Source organism: Crocodylus siamensis, chromosome 9 (genome assembly GCF_052110815.1).
Source record: "Crocodylus siamensis isolate JL-2025a chromosome 9, ASM5211081v1, whole genome shotgun sequence".
NCBI lineage: Eukaryota > Metazoa > Chordata > Crocodylia > Crocodylidae > Crocodylus > Crocodylus siamensis.
In genome coordinates, this window is record NC_143403.1 from 31126808 (window position 1) to 31143383 (window position 16576).

Consider the following 16576-nt stretch of genomic DNA (forward strand, 5'->3'; position numbering starts at 1 on the left):
GAACAAACAGGTTTTCAAGGTTGTGGCACCCCTCCCCCACAACCCGCAACCTAAAAAATCCCTTAATGCAAATACCTAACTCATAGAACAATCTGTACATCTGTTTGTTTTTATTTCACTTTATGTATATATAAGATCTTGTCATTAATCTTAGGTGACATTTTGCCCTGAGCCACACTTGTGAAAACAATCTAGAGTTTCCATGCATGAAAAGTGAACAGAATTTGGCCTCTTCCTTATTTCAGCTGCTGTGAATATCTATCTGTGGCTACCTTAAAATCACAGCAAGTAACATCTGGTAACTGCCCTTTTTCTCATGTTTCCACTGGTTTTCAGACTTCCTGGTAGCTGAGACTGCGCATCTGGATGTTTTAAACATACAAAGGAATTGCTAGAGCAGGCAAAAGAGAAAACGGTGCAGACAGTTAAGATGTGCAGATAAGTAACTGGTGGACTGTGCAGCTAAAATAACTGGCAATCAGTGAGGGAAAATCTTTTTAAAGAGGGTAGTGCAAGCTAAGGCAGAATGAAGACTCATGTTGTCTTTACCCCTTTTGGCTTCATTTTTAAAGTACTCTTGATCCAACAGCATCTTTTTCATCAAACTTTAGCTGCACCGTCACCAATCATTAAGTTTCCTGGAGACAGCCCTCCCAAAACAGACAAAGAACTAGCAGTGGTAAGTGTTGGTTTTGTCTTTGCTTCAGATTTATATTGTTGTTCACCATAAGCAGATGTTTCTTTCTTGTTTCAGCTGAGCCTAGGAAATTACTGTAGTTTTCTCTCTCTAGAGTCTCTGGAAGGGAGAGCTAGCTAGCAAGGGTATCAGTTTTCAGATATAAAAGCTAGAGCCAAGTAATGTTTCCCCTCTTAAAAATTTTTAAGCCAGCATGGAGAAGGTTTTTTTTCTCCCTGAACATACAAGAAAAGAATAATTTCATTAAACGCGTCTGACTTTTGTTGAAGGATTTTAATAGTAGTATTTGAAGCAAATAAAATGGAATAGAAAAATATAGAAAACACATAATTCTGAGATTCTTATATAGCCTAAGTTCACACCACTTTCAAAATGTTGTTTTCCATGTTGTTTACCATGCATTGCATAAGCACAGCTTTGAGGGACAATTATATCTTAAAGCTGGATAGAGTTTCAGGAAACAGAATGACTAGTTCTAACTTTGAAAGACTTTGATGAAAGGTTTGATGAAAGATATTTTTCCTTACCCACATTCATTCTGGAACAAAAAAGAATTTAGAGATCTCAATGTGACATTAGCAACTTATGGATGTATAGGGTTTTATTCTAACCTTACTTTAGCCCTGTATACTTTCATAAAAATGACATAATGAGAAAGTCGATTTTAGAGAAGATTGAGATGGATTATTCTTATTTTAGCATGTAAATTATAGACATTTCTCTTCTTCAACACTAACTCCATTTTAAGGAAGATTGAGATAAATTATCCTTGCTTTAGCATGTAAATGATCAAAAATGGTCACTTCTTTTTTAGGAGATGGTATGCACCTCAGGAAAATTTGCTAGGTTTAAGGGAGGGGTGGAGAGTTTCCAAAAGGAGGTGGAGATGTTAGCAAATGCAGGCAAACTGACCCAAAAGAGCAATTTCCACTTTCAAACCTTACCAAACAAACCACCAAAGGTTTTACTGACCTTGGCAACATGACATGAGGGTCATATATTTCTAACGGTAGTTCAACTGTTCTTAAAATAATCTCTCCATTTTGTTAGATACACAATGAAGTTTTTATTCAATAACTACATCTACTCTTCTCATCTATATTTCATTCAATGAGCCTATTCATTGTAATTGTGTATATTCCAATGGAAAATCATGGACTACTTCAACATTTCAGGTCTTTGTCTCTCTTTTACTACTCCTGAGTAATACTAGAGTGTCTTATGCACCCTGGGCCTGAGCAATGCCAAGGCTTAGAATCAGAACTTAGACCAGCATTTTGCTGCTGGACCCCTTTCAGTTACAGGCTCCATCAAAATTCCAGCTTCCCACAATTTTCCACAGAATCTGACAGATCTTTCAGAGCTTGGACCAAGATGTTGTTTGGAGAGATACAAAAACTCTCCGTCAGAACTCTGAAGATATAGTAACTGTGTTCATCCCTGTTCTTCAAAATGTGTCTCTATTTTATAAAGTTTCAGATGCATTATTTTGATTTTATATTTTAGCAAATAAATATCTTACTGTGCCTCAGTTCTTATCCCTTAGCTGTGCACCATAGTCCCAAGACTGGAATACATGGCAGCAGATACAACCTGCCTGTTTAGATTCCAAGTAAGCTTCTACTTCCATACAACTCTAGTTGTTAAGCCATGATACATATCTGGGAGATAAGGACAGAGGCAGAATTAAGATAGTCATATGTCAAAGGAAAAATCAGGATGATAATGTATTCTGGGCATTTGTATGCATAGAACATATTCTGGGACCATTTCACATAAAGCCAACAGCTCATAACCTTTCACTGATACAATGAACTTTACAGCAGGAAAATAATATGAAGTTGCCGGGTAAAATAAATACAGTGGTCTCTGCTGCCAAAAGCTACCTCAAAAGAGGTTGACATTAAACTTCAGAACTAAACAAAATTTAGTCTTGATAAGGGAACATCTTCAAAGGACTCCAAGATCTTGTTCAAAATGGTGCTTCAGAGGTGTGTATCAGCTTTGCTTCTATGATAGTTCTAAATCAGTTTCCCGGTGGTGGATCTGAGTACTGCATTGCATAACCATTTGCAGTCATTAGTAATTCCTTGTTACCTTTTTCTAGTGAGAGGTTAACCAAAGTATCTTGAGTAAACTTGAGTTGTTATATTCTAACCACATGGACAGTTCTGTTAAATTTTCAGTTGGTTAACAAATTCATCACTTGTACCTGCATTCAGTTTATAGGTCAGGGCCTTCAGTCTGAAGTTAATTTAGCAAGCTTTTTGGAATCATTAAATGAATGTGATCATCTATCAGTTAAAATTCTTGCTTTTAGAGATAACCAATTTCTTCAAAATGGATCATTCATACCAGCTTTGATTGGAATCTTTACCTGGGACTTAATCCATATATCATAGTTTCTTCTATCTCTGTTATAAGCCAAAGCAAACCAACAACTTGAGGTATGAGGATCAGCCAAGTGGTGTCATATTTAGTTTTGAATTGAAATATTGAAATGGAGGTCTCTTTTTAATTAAGTTTTAAGCTAACAGACTCTCACATGCCCATTTATGTCTGCTGTGTATCCGATAACAGTATACAATGTCAGTTTTCAAATCAGTTTCAGACCTATGAAAATATAGGAAAAGACTGAATAAAATACACTTGAGTAATTAGTCAAATCACAAAAGTCACACCCATTTCTTTTCAAACAGAACATTTGCTGCTCTCTGTAAATGACTTCCAGTAATTCAGAAGTCTGAACTGGTGCTTCACATTTTTTGTTGCTGTTCACTTTTTGTTTCTTTAACTGTGACTGGGCAAATATATGAGTCATTCTCACCAAATAGAAACATTTCTTTAGATTGTTGTAGAGGAGACTGAAGGAGGAAGAACAATGAATTTGTACCACCTTTGTGTGTTCATTTTGAGGCATAACTTGAGTACTGTTCCTTAAAGGAACTCTGTTTTGTGGACTGCTTTATCATCTTAGGCCATGTATTTTTATCACCTAGTGCCTCTTTTTAGAAAGGGACATCCACATTCCTGGGATGTCCCAGGAAACTACTAGCTGCCTTGAGGAAAAACAACAGTTGTAACCACAAGACTTAACACTGTGAGACAATGTAAACCTGCCCTAACCCAGGAAGGTTTTGCCTCAGCTCCAAGCCAAGAGAGCTGTTTTCGTATACAGTTGCTCCAAGGCAGTTACCATATTGTCACACTTTTATCTCAAAGTTCCCTTACTTTGGGCAATACCACTTATGTAAACACTGCTTCATGTATGGCCTTAAAAAGTTCAAGATTATTTCTTCCATGGTCTGAGAATTTCTTAGTTTCAGATATATAGATTATACTTTTCTCAGATTTGATTGGACAGGATGGTAATATGATTGCAATTTTAATGAAGACAACTTTCTTTTCCCTGTAACCCATGTGTTTGATAAAAAAGTTAATAAAAGCAATCTAACATACAAAGACCTCTACATAGTTCACAAATTCACAGATCCACAAAAGTTTAGGGCTGGAAGAAACCTTGTGAGATCATTGGGTCCAACTCCCCACACCCCAGCTCTGGGCAGGAAAGACTGCTGGAATAAATAAAAATAAAAATAGGTTAGTGTAATTTATGTGCAAAAGGCTCCGTTCTCTCACCATAATCAAAAGCTAAGAAGACTGTACAAAAATAACTTATTTTATTGTTCCAGTGGTTTCATTTGCATGGTTTCTTTGATACCATAACTATCCATGTTCTTTAATAGTCTATACAGCTTTTCAGGAAGAGCAGGGGGATAGGCAAAACTTGAATTTCTAAGCAGGTTTATGCAGTGTCCAAAAACAAAAAAACCCACATTTCTCATTGGATGCTTATCTTGCTGGGATCCTATGACCCCAGCTGACTTCCTGCCCTTTGGGCAGGGGGCTGGACTCGATGATCTCCCGAGGTCCCTTCCAGCCCTGATGTCTATGAAATCTATGAAATCTCCTTTTGTAGTTTGACTGTAAGGCAATTAATTAAATATGCATGATAATAATGTATTCCTATATATTACTAATAATGAACATAATTACTTAATTAGCAATTTTGTGTAATCAAGGATGCTCTGTGTCCATTAAGAAGATTCTGCCATTTTCTTTGGGTTGCTCGTAATATTTATTTAAAAAGAAAACTTGGAAATTATCATATATGAAAGGCAATTACTGCTGTAGTGATAAGTCTCTCCTTTTAGCATTCTGAAGCCTTAGTTCTGTGTGCTTGTTCTCTTTTTTAAAGCAATACCTGAATAAATTCTATGGGTGCCCAAAAGACAATTGCAATTTATTTGTGCTGAAAGATACTTTGAAGAAAATGCAGAAATTCTTTGGGCTGCCTGAAACAGGAGATCTGGATCAAAACACTATTGAAACAATGAAGAAACCCCGCTGTGGTAATCCAGATGTGGCCAATTATAACTTCTTTCCAAGAAAACCAAAATGGGAGAAAAATCTTGTAACATACAGGTACTGACTTTCAGTATAATTTCTTACACTTTTATAGAATGCTATTAAGAACTGGAGTGTTGCAATGAGGCTTTTAGAAATGATTTTTTTTATCCCATGCTCTAATCTCTAGACAAGAATCACCAAATTATAAACTCTACATATTTGGACAACTACTGAAGCATCTGTGAATCTCCAAAATTTAAAGTTTAATGAATAAATACCCAAAACATGTGTTACAAGTTTGAAGATTGAAACTTAGGAGATGTGGCTTATATTACTTGCTTTGCTGAAAACTTCCTGTGACATCTTGTTTGATTTCCTTAATGTTAGTGTGTCTTGCTTATCCATCAGTACAGTGCACATAATATTGCTTCCTGACTGCACAGGACTGTTATGGGGATTAACTCTGCCATAATTTCTGAATACTGCTCTTGATGCCACAAAGTAGCTCCTAAAATAAATAAAAGCATGACAAATATTCACCACTGATCAACTGATCATACATCATTTGTTGTTCTTAACTCTCCAGTCTTACACATTTATTCCAATTAGGGACCAGATGGACTGTGTTTTAAGTAAGAAGTCATAAATAAATAATGAGGCACCAATGGTAGAAGTAAACAAGCTGTAGGCTGAAAATTCACACCAAATATTTCCAATATTAACATTGGTTTATCTATCTTTAATAATGGCTGTTGACCATTCCCTCTAGGAAACCAGGGAAATACATCTATCAGCATGTTTTTATTAAATGTCGATACCACAAAGAACTAAGGAATGATTCCATCCCTGTTGAAATTAATGAAAAACTCCCACTGACTCTTAAAAGCATTAACTTGCTCCTAACTACTTCACCAATTGTGTTCCCTCTTCTCTGGTCAGGGGTCACAACATCTTTCATACTCTGAGTAGTCTAGTGAACTCTGAAAAATAATGTGGTAGATTTCCAGGCCTTCTTTTCCAGATATGCTCCAGATGATATCATTGCCTTGCAATACTTGCACATACAAAGCAGTTCCAGTAACTACAAGCAGCAGCATACTGTTGGAAGCTTTTTATTAGCAGGAAGTTCATTGTCTGCTGAGCAAGGCTTTAATAAGTCCTGGTCAGCGTAAATCAAAATGAAGAAAGCAGTTCACTGATGAACTGTGTTTCCTCTACCTAATCTCGGTGGCTTTCGTCCATGTGCTTTCATTCCCCTCTAGATGTCTTGCATCCTCTGTTTGTAAGCTTGCTGAATGCTCTGGTAAGGAACTAACTGTCACTCACCCCAAAAGAAAATATGATGGAGAACTAAAATGGTACTTTGCTTTTTAAAAGTCAAAGGGCACATCTACACAAGATGCTACGTCACTATAATGATGAGTTATGGCAATGCACCTCATTGCTATGGCAACATAGCGTCAGTGAGCACAAACTGTGACACTGATGCTACTGTGCAGTAGCATTAGAAACAACCCATGCACCGGGTACTTGCTTAAGAAAGTACTAAATAACTGTGCAGCAATAACTGTGCAGTCCTGCACACATGTAGACATGCTCAAAATATCTCTCTTGACTATACAGAATTCTGCTGACAGTTACAATATTTTATGATGACTCAGTGAGTGAACTTGCATACACATGCCTAATAAAAGGACCTGGAAAGGTCTTAGGCCTTATTAAAAGCATATAAAAATGTGTTTCTCAGTGCCTCAGGTTTTATTTAAAATACATTTATTCAGCATGACACAGATTTGTTAAGTCAAATTGGGCATGTCTACACATGCATTTGATGCAGCATCAGTTTACTCAAGAGTAAATTACTTGCGAGTCCCAGGCACATATCTACACACGTAGGGAAGTGGGAACATATTTGATGCCAATCTGCTCCTGCTTCCCAGGGCCCTGCAATGGGTCCATGCCGCCACTAGGTGAGAGCTCCAGGTGAGAGCTGCAGCTGCCCACAGCTGGCAGCCCTTTTCAAAAGCCAGCCTCATTCGCTGCTCTCTGGCCAGCCACTTCCCTGGCCAGGAGCAGCATCTGTAATACAGGGACAGCAAGCAACAGCAGTCTCCTTGACATCTTTGTCCACCCCACCCCCCCACACACACCATGGCTCCTTCAGCCCCTGCCCCTGGCAGCAACGAACAGCACCTGATGCTCATGCATGAGTCCAGAGGCCAGCACCTCTATGCTGGCCTTGTTGGCCCTGCTGGCTCATGCTGCCAACCACTACCTGGTCCATGGCTGTCTTGAACCTCCTGGTTCCCCCACATGTAGCAACTGCCTACCTGCCCACCATGTGTCATCCCAGACTGCTGCTGCACACCTGCCGCCTTGACTCCATCTGCCTGGCTGAACCCCGTCAAGGACACTAACAGTGGGCTTCAGGATTCCACTGCCAGGCCTGCCGTCACCCTCCTAGGCCTCTAGCCCTGCCTCCTCTAGGTCTATTGGGCCAGCCAGGACTAGTGGCTGCACATCATCCAGCACACCTGGGTCAATGAACAGTTGCTGGAGACATTCTTCATGACCCAGGCCACCTTCTGGGATCTGATGAAGCAACTCCTGCCATACCTGGAGCAAGTGGCCCTTGCCCTGCTCAAACTGACCATGCCCACCAGCCTGTGGTACATCTGTTTGACATGGGCAAGGCCACCACTGGGGAAGCCATTGTGGAGGTGTATGGTGCCTTCCAGGACATGCCGGGGAATACTGTGCTCTGCATGCATGACTCCCTGGTAGTGGTGCTGGGGTTCCATGCCCTCAGTTACCCTCAGTGCATCAGGGCCCTAGATGGCACCCACATCCCCATTACCTGCCCATCCCACAGAAACTATACAGCCAGGGGGGCTTTCACTCCATGGTGCTCCAGGCCATTGTGGACCACCGTGGGGTTGTTACACATGAGTGCCAATTGGGCAGGCAGTGTCCACAACACCTGTATCTCTGGGAATTTCAGCCTGCCAGGCCTGACAGAGAATATACAGTTTGAGCTGGGAGTGCTGGACCTGCAGCTGGACACCATGGTAGTCCTGACCCTCCTCATCAGGGACCTCACCTACCTGCTCCTGTCCTGGCCATGCAGCCCTACACCAACCAGCTGGACCCCAGCCAGGACCACTTCAACTGCTGTCTGCCACCTTAAGGGATGCTGGTATACCCTCACTACACACCTTGAGTTCGCTGAGGAACACCTCCCCTGAGTTGTTGTCATAGCTTGCATGCTGCATAACATCTATGAGGCCTGGAAAGAGCTCTGCCATGAGGCCTGCGTAGAGGAGGTGCAGTTGGTGGAGGACAACTGGCAGCAGACGCACAACCTGCAGTGGCAGTAACAGTAGTGGTCCAGCACCAGGGCACTGGGTGTGGGTGGCCCTGGCTGACCACTTCCTCCAGCAGTACCTACTCTAGCCCATCTGCACCACTACCCACAGACCCCCCCAATTCCCCTGCCCACTCCCAGCGACACACTCACTGAAGACATGTTTCACAAGAACAAGTTTTTATTCCCCTCATGTCAGACAGAGCCCCCGCTCCACCCTCCCTTCCCAACAAACAGTCTCCTCCCCCTCCCTCCATAATGAACAGAGCCCCCACTAAACCCATCACCCACTAAACCCATCAACAATAAAATGTCTTCTTCCCCATGAAAACTCAGGCATTTTATGAGGTGTCCTTCCAAGAAAACCCATCAGTGCAGTAACAGGAGAATTACTGAAAATGCCATTGCCCTACAAGTAGACTGAGACTAGGAGTGGTTGCTGTGGGGGAGGGTTGGACGCATGTACAGACATCAGGGCACTGAATAGGAACCAGCTTTCCAGGGATTCACTACGGAAAAAATCTAAGCTAATTTGCTTTCCTCCTAAGTAGCCCAGGTAACTGTTACTCTATGCAAATGAAAAGGAATATACAGGAAATTAAATTGAATATTAAAATGTGAATATTCCAAGGTGTAACTTACTAACGCAGCCTGCACAAGCAAGCATGTGGCTTCACTTTTGAAGTGCTAAGGTAAATTCAGGCATTACATTTCTATCAGTATAACTAGGGTTAGGTTGATCTAAATGCCCATCTATGCACATGTTCAGGGGGTTAAAAGGGGATAAAAATGGTACAATATGTAAAAATGTACAATATCCTGTCTGTGCTGTCTGGGGGTAGGGGGCATAGGGTGGAGGTGCTTAGGGGGCAAGTAGCTAGCACCCCAGCCTCTGGCTGTTTCCTTGTTGCTGCCAGGGGTTAGGCATGGCTAGGGTCAGGGGCTGGGCAGTGGATGGCAGGAAGGCAACTGCCAGAACTAGAACAGTGTCCAGCACCCAGTGGTTATCATTCATGGCCTGCACTGCCCTGGCCAGGACTGTGCTCTGCTCCTGCAGAGCCTCCACCTGCTTGTACTCCAGAGCTAGAAGCCATACTTGGAACTCCTAGTCTGCCTGGTCCCACACCTCCTCACAGCCCATGTCCTCCAGCTGTTGAAAGCCATGTCTTCCACCCACCTCTCCTGGTGGGCAAAAGTGTCCCCCAGCCAGTCCTCTGATGCCATAACCAGGCAGTCTAGGAGGAGAATCCTTTTCAATGGTCCTCCTTTGGCAGAGCCGGCATATCCACAGGGCCCCAGCTGTGGGTAGCAACAACCCTGATGTTGCATCCTGGCTGCCAAGTACATTTTCTCCCCAAATGCAGTTGCAGGCCCTGTGGAGCCATGAGAAAGAAGCTGCTTGTGTGAGTTTGCAACATTTCAGAGATAAGATGTTCTGTACTAGGGGCTGTGTGCTGCCCAGCCTCACATTGGGGGCTGGGCCTGCATGGGTGCCCAAGGACCATGGTAAGCCAGCTGGGCAGCTCCAGGCCCAGACCCAGACTCAAGCCTAGGACACTGCTGGCCAAGTCCCCTGTGCCAACTCATTCCCCTGTGGCCAGCAGGCCACTGGGTGCTAGACTCAGGAAGCCTGCCTCCTCCACTACATTCCCAGGGTGGAAAAGGGCCAGGCTTCTGGTAGCACCTTTTACCACAGCTCCAGACCCTGCTGTTCCACATTCTCCTCCTGCTGGCCAACCACTGTGCTGTACTGCCACCCATCCTATTGAGGCCAGGTTCAGGGGGGTGTGGGGCTCCCAGACAACTGGGATGAGAAGCTGCCTGTGCCCCCACCTTCTCTTCAGGGACCTTCTCTGGGGATGTGGCCTAGGGCCAGCCTCCCCTCCCCCCATACTCCCTGTGCATGCTGAGCATGCCTGTGCTGCGCATGTCCCGAGCACTGCATGAGGAGTTGTTCATTTGGACTAAGCAGTGCCCAACTCATTACTCCCTGCTGCTGCTGCTAGCCATGGTGCCGTGGGTGAACCTGAGCACCTTGCATGGGATTCTCTGCCCAGCCAGGGCTCACTATTAGCTGCCCCACCAACAGATAGGGGCAGGGAGCTGCTACCTTCCCCTCCCCTGCAGTTCTTTCCAAGCACCACACCTGGCTCTCCTGATCAGGGCACAGGGTTGGTACCTGCCCCTGACTGGGACAGTTCCCAGCACCCACTACATGATCACAGGGTGCGGGGCTGGAAAGCTTGTACCCTGCTCAGCTCTGCGATCATGGAGCTGGGTGAGAAACAGGCTGGAGAGCTTGTGCCCTGTTCAGCTTCACTATTCTTCAGCTGAGTGGGGAACAGGTTCCCCAGCCCGAGCCACCAGGAATCTCCCAGCAGCAGCCTCATGAACGTGGATAAGGATAAGGATTTAGGAAGATAAGGATTTCCCAGCCCTCACTCCCTGATCGTGATCTCAGAATGGGGGGCTTGGAGGTCCCTGCTGCTGGGGCAGGGGCACATAGTTCCCATCCAGGCTCCAGTGGCAGAGCTGGCCCTAGCAGCTACCAGCTTCTGGGGGTAGGGAGCATTCTTCTGCCCCCTGGTGGCTGGCTGACCAGGAGAAGATTTGCTCCCAGTCAGGCATCTACACAAGTGCTACTGCATAGTTTGTAATCAGAAGTAAATTTGCTACTTGCATTTGTATGTAGCAAATTTACTCACGATTAGTGAGGTTTACTGTGAAGTAAGTGTGTGCACATGTAGACACAGTACTTACTGCTTAGTAAACTACGCTACTTCACAGTAAAGCATTTTGTGTAGATGCACCCACAGACTCTGGCCAAATAGCAAATTGTATTACAGACTGCTATGTGCAGGGCACAACTACACAAGATATTTACTGTGCAATAGACTAATTAGCTGCACAGTAAAAGTCATGCATCTACACACGCACCCTTATTAGTCTGGAGTAAAATAACAGGATACAAGTACTATCCTGCCTGCTGGCTAGCCCTGCCCTGAAACACCCTGATGCCCCAGTCAGCCCATCCACAGCACACTGAGCCAGGGGGAGCACCCCTGAGCTGGCAGTCTGACCCCCCCAGGACCCTTGCCAGCTGGGGTTGCTCCTACCCAGCTCAATGTGTTGCAGTCCTGGGCGCATGTGAAGATGTGTTCCCAGGAGCAGTACACTCTGGAGTTTATTGCAGTGCATTAATATGCATGCGTAAATGTACCCTCAGCGTTCTAACTCTGAAAGAAGACACCCATCACTGTCTGTCAGATAATCCCATGTGGATAAGAGACTGATCCTAATCAAATCTGAATACCTCTGAATGCTTGGATAGTTCAGATCTCATCTGTGCTGTTGGCATCTCCTTTTATGGAAGGGTTAATTTCACCTTGTACCATCAGCATATTAAGCACTAAACTAAAAGGACTGATAAAGTCATGTCTTGTTTAATTTATTTGGGATTTGCTCTTTTTCTTTTATCATGAAGAATTTTGGGCTACACACCAGACTTGGACCCTGAAACGGTAGATGATGCCTTCGGACGAGCCTTTAAAGTCTGGAGTGATGTGACACCATTGAAATTTTCCCGAATTAATGATGGAGAAGCAGACATTATGATCAATTTTGGACGATGGGGTATATATTTCTGTTTTTACATATGGTCTTGGTTTTGTTCCTTTCGTTAATCCTCAGTACTAGAATGACCTCTGCGCTCCCCATGAGCTTTTCTGGCAAACCATATCCCAACTTGCACTTGGTTTATGCAGGGTATATCTGATTTCATAAAAGGTGTCTCTCCCCTTGTCCCTCTTCTCATTACATATATGAGACAGAGAGAAAAGTCTATAATATCTTTATCCTATATTTATCTTTCCAAAAGAGAACTGCTAGAGGCAACATTTTATTTTTAAATTTAACAATCAGAGACAGAGCTTGGAAATATTGGGACAGACCCTTAGCTGATGTGAATTGGCATAGCTCTAATGAAGAGAATGGAATGTTTATTTATACATTTCTGCTGGGTTTTCAAATGTTATTTGTGGAGATGCACACTAATGCACACAAGTTTTAAAGGTGAATTTGACAGATCATCCGAACTTGGTATTTGGTTTCTATTTTTCTTATGGGATCAGTTTCGACCCAAAGAACATCCCTACATATTTGAAAGTTTGAAAATCTGGATCTAAAACTGAGTTTTGGCTTATCTCCAGCCAATATATTTGACATGATTTAGCTTAAATATCACATCTTGTTCATGTTGGTTTATATTAAAAGAACGTTTTAACTAACCACCCAGAGAGAAGTATATTTTTAACTAACCAGCTAGAGAGTAGCATAGAGAAATATATTTGCATGACCAATCAAAATGTATCTTTAGTGGAAGGGGTTTTGGAATTTACATGAACAGAATAGCTGAGCACTGTTGGAGACATACATTTCAAGCTAGTGTTTTTTACTTAATTGAATGATGGGTCAACCTTGAAAGGTTCAAAGATTATGTATGTGAGGGAGCGGGTGCTAAGGGCGGCCGTGAAACTCCCTAGTGCCACTCACCGTCACGTTAGGGTGAACGTAGCACCCTCAGAATCTCGCCCGCCACGACTTTGATGTCTAATATATATAGTATGGAGGCTGCCTGTTTCCCTGGTGAACGGTATCGTTGTTCCTGTCTCTGCTCCCCAATGGGGTGTCTATCTGTGCCCTGCCTGAAGGGCTACGCGTGCCTCCAAACCTCCCCTTTAGCACGCCCCAAGCCTTGCAGCTGTTCCGGGGGACGTTTGTCTTGTCCCTTGCCCGTCGGGTGCCTCTCGGCCACCTGGCGCCCCACAGGGTCTATAGCGCCACCGCCGCCCCACTCTCGGCGCCATCGGGCCGGCATTACCGCCGCCCTTGTCTCGGCGCCATTGGGCCGGCGCTATCACTGCGGGTGCCTCTCGGCCACCTGGCGCCCCACGGGGCCTATAGCGCCCCCGCCACCCAACTCTCGGCACCCTTGGGCCGGCCTTACCACCGCCCTAATCTCGGCGCCATTGGGCCGGCGCTATTGCCTCTGTACCTCGCCCCCTCTGGGGCCTCGCCCCCTCTGGGGCCCAATACCGCGCACCTTGCGCCTCGCCCCCTCTGGGGCCTCGCCCCCTCTGGGGCCCAATACCGCGCACCTTGCGCCTCACCCCCTCTGGGGCCTCGCCCCCTCTGGGGCCCAATACCGCGCACCTTGCGCCTCGCCCCCTCTGGGGCCTCGCCCCCTCTGGGGCCTGTGCCTCCCTGGCACGATCTTCCGGAACCCCCCAAGCTGTTGGGGGGGGGCCCTGCTGAGGCCTCCTCGCTCCCCAACAGCCTCGCCCGGTCCTCCGAATCTACCTGCCCTTGAAGGTGATCTTGTTCCCTGCATCATCGCAGCCGGTAAGTTTGGTAAGGCTGCCCCACTTGCCTCGGGCTGCTCAGCTCAGCCACAGAGCTCCTGCTCCTGCGGCAGCCAGAAGGGAACTGTGAGGCAGGCTCTGGCCTAAGCTGTTTATAAAGGCCGGGCCCTGCCCCCTTCTGGCCACGTGACCCAGCTGGTCACCCTGGCAACCGGCACCTGAGCTGCCTGGGTGATTGGCAGCTCTGCCAATCACCCTCACAGTCACGGGGCACCTGCGTGACTCCGTGACAATGTACAGAACCCAAAATTCAGATTTTTACCCAGTCTTACTTAGTCCACAAAAATGCCGTCTTTTAAAAGCAGAAGCGTCCATGCTGGTTTTAGTATTTCGTGATTAGTTGCCCCAGAAGTAGCAAAAAAACAGCCTCTCCCACAGTATTTTATATCTAAGTAAACAAAACGTATGTTCTTTTCACTACAAATCACTGTTTATACACTTATGCATGATATTCAAATTAGTAAGGATTCTGAATGTTGTTGGTTAGTTCATTTCCAAGCTTTATTAAACTACACTTTACTAAGGAATAAATGTAAAGACCAGATTTTTGAGAGACAGGCTTTTACGAGTCAAACTCTCATTAACTGCCCTAAATACATTTTTAAAAAACTTGCCTTTATTGCCCTATGCACAGGCATACTGAAATGTAGACACTGCATTAACTTAAGTAGGTATAATCAAGTAAAGAGTCAGGCCTATGTACTCAGTGCTTCTGTCAAATGGCAGCATATCAGACCAAACAGCATAGAATGATGTAACTGGAGATCCTGGCAGCTTTGATGGTCAGGTCAGTGTGGTGAGAGAGCTGTGAATAACTGGGTTATGCCCTTGCCAGACTACTTCACCCACATGAGGTATCCTTCCAAGAAAAGCCTTCAGTGCAGTAACAGGAGAACTACTGAAAATGCCATTGCCCTACAAGCAGGCTGAGACTAGGAGTGGTTGCTGTGGGGGAGGTTTGGGCTCATGTACAGACATCAGGACACTGAATAGGAACCAGCTTTCCAGGGATTCACTATGGAGAAAATCTAAGCTAATTTGCTTTCCTCCTAAGTAGCCTGGGTAACTGTTACTCTATGTAAATGAAAAGGAATACACAGGAAATTAAATTGAATATTAAAATGTGAATATTCCAAGGTGTAACTGACTAAAGCAGCCTGCACAAACAAACATGTGGCTTCACTTTTGAAGTGTTAGAGTAAGTTCAGACATCACAGTATAACTAGGGTTAGGTTGATCTAAATGCCCATCTGTGCAGATGTTCAGAGGGTCAAATTGGGGTAACTATAGTAGGCCTAATCAAAATGAGTTCACCTGAGGAGATAAATCAACACTGATTGGCCATGTACTTAGATGGAAAGGTGCCAAGTGAGACCTTCGAGTCCGTTCCAAATATCCCCAATATTTATATGCACTATACTTTCCACATAGTCTTTTATCTTGGAATGAAAATTCCTCTCTTAAACGGTGGAAATATTTACCCGTGCCAATAAACTTTCTCACTTGAGTGTTCTCGTTCATGCTTTCAATGGAAATAAATCTTTCCTATCTTTTATTATGACTATAAGGGTTTTCAGAGTTGGGCCATGATAACTTGTAAGTGCTCCTCCACTGCATTCTTTTTTTTGGTAGAGCATGGTGATGGATACCCATTTGATGGCAAGGATGGTCTCTTGGCTCATGCTTTTGCACCTGGGCCAGGAATTGGAGGGGATTCCCATTTTGATGATGATGAACTGTGGACTCTGGGCGAGGGTCAAGGTACCAAAGCTTTTAATGTTTTGAAGTATTTATACTACAGTATTAAACTATTAGCTACTTTGTATTAACAGTGTCTAGAGATTGCACTTAATTCTTATATTTAAATGATTTAAGTGCAAAGGAAGTGCTAGAGGAAAAGTATGTTTATGACCTCAGAAAGTTATATTTAAGAATTAATATTAGTAATACTAATTCTAATGATTAATTACTATGAAGTTTAATCATTTAAAATTGTGTTTGTGTAGAATTTTTATTTTTGGATGTTTCATGGGTTTTCTTCTTTTTTTCCCGGCAAATAATTAATCATGTACTACTAAACAGAGGCTTGATCCTGCAAATCATTACTCATGCAAGTGCATAAGAATTGAGATTTGAAAAATTATTTCAGTGCCCAAACTGAGACGCTGGAAAGGGATTTGATTTTAATAGGATAGAGGCTCGATGCTTTCTTAAAACTGCGCCCCTTTTAAGAATCCTAAAGTAGGCATCTAAAAATTCGCAGTCTTTTTTTCTTTAATATTGTCCCATTGTCTTCAGTGGAGACATTCACAGGAAAGACAACTGGCAGAGCTCGTGGAGTTTTGCTAAAGCACAAACCTTGAATTTCAACTGAAATGTATAGTAATGATGAAGGGAAAAAAAGACTTAAGGATACCCATAAGTTTGCCTTTAGGAGACTTAAGCTTCATTATGCAAACTCCAGCCCTCCGTATTTTTTGCTATGTGAATTAAAAAAGGGGGGGGGCAGGGATCAATAAAATACTTACCTGTGTATGGTAAGGTTAAGCCATTGGTTTCACCTTTCAGAAGTGAATAATGATGAAAATGGCTGACAGACTTTTCTTTTTAGTTTAATATTTTCAAGATTATAATTCTTTGCTGCATAAATTGACAAAAACTGAAGATCAAAGTAGCAGAAGTAAC

General features: G+C 43.7%; 1 protein-coding gene across 1 annotated transcript in view; it reads left to right on the plus strand.

Moving 5' to 3' along the window:
- Positions 1–364: 364 nt before the first annotated feature.
- MMP2 (matrix metallopeptidase 2) overlaps positions 365–16576 on the plus strand; it is a 59440-nt gene continuing 43228 nt past the window's right edge. The window contains exons 1-4 of the mRNA XM_090061816.1: positions 365–679; positions 4956–5182; positions 11956–12104; positions 15524–15652. Of these exons, the coding sequence (XP_089917942.1) occupies positions 527–679; positions 4956–5182; positions 11956–12104; positions 15524–15652 (658 nt within the window). The 5' untranslated portion in view covers positions 365–526. The remainder of the gene's footprint in view (positions 680–4955; positions 5183–11955; positions 12105–15523; positions 15653–16576) is intronic.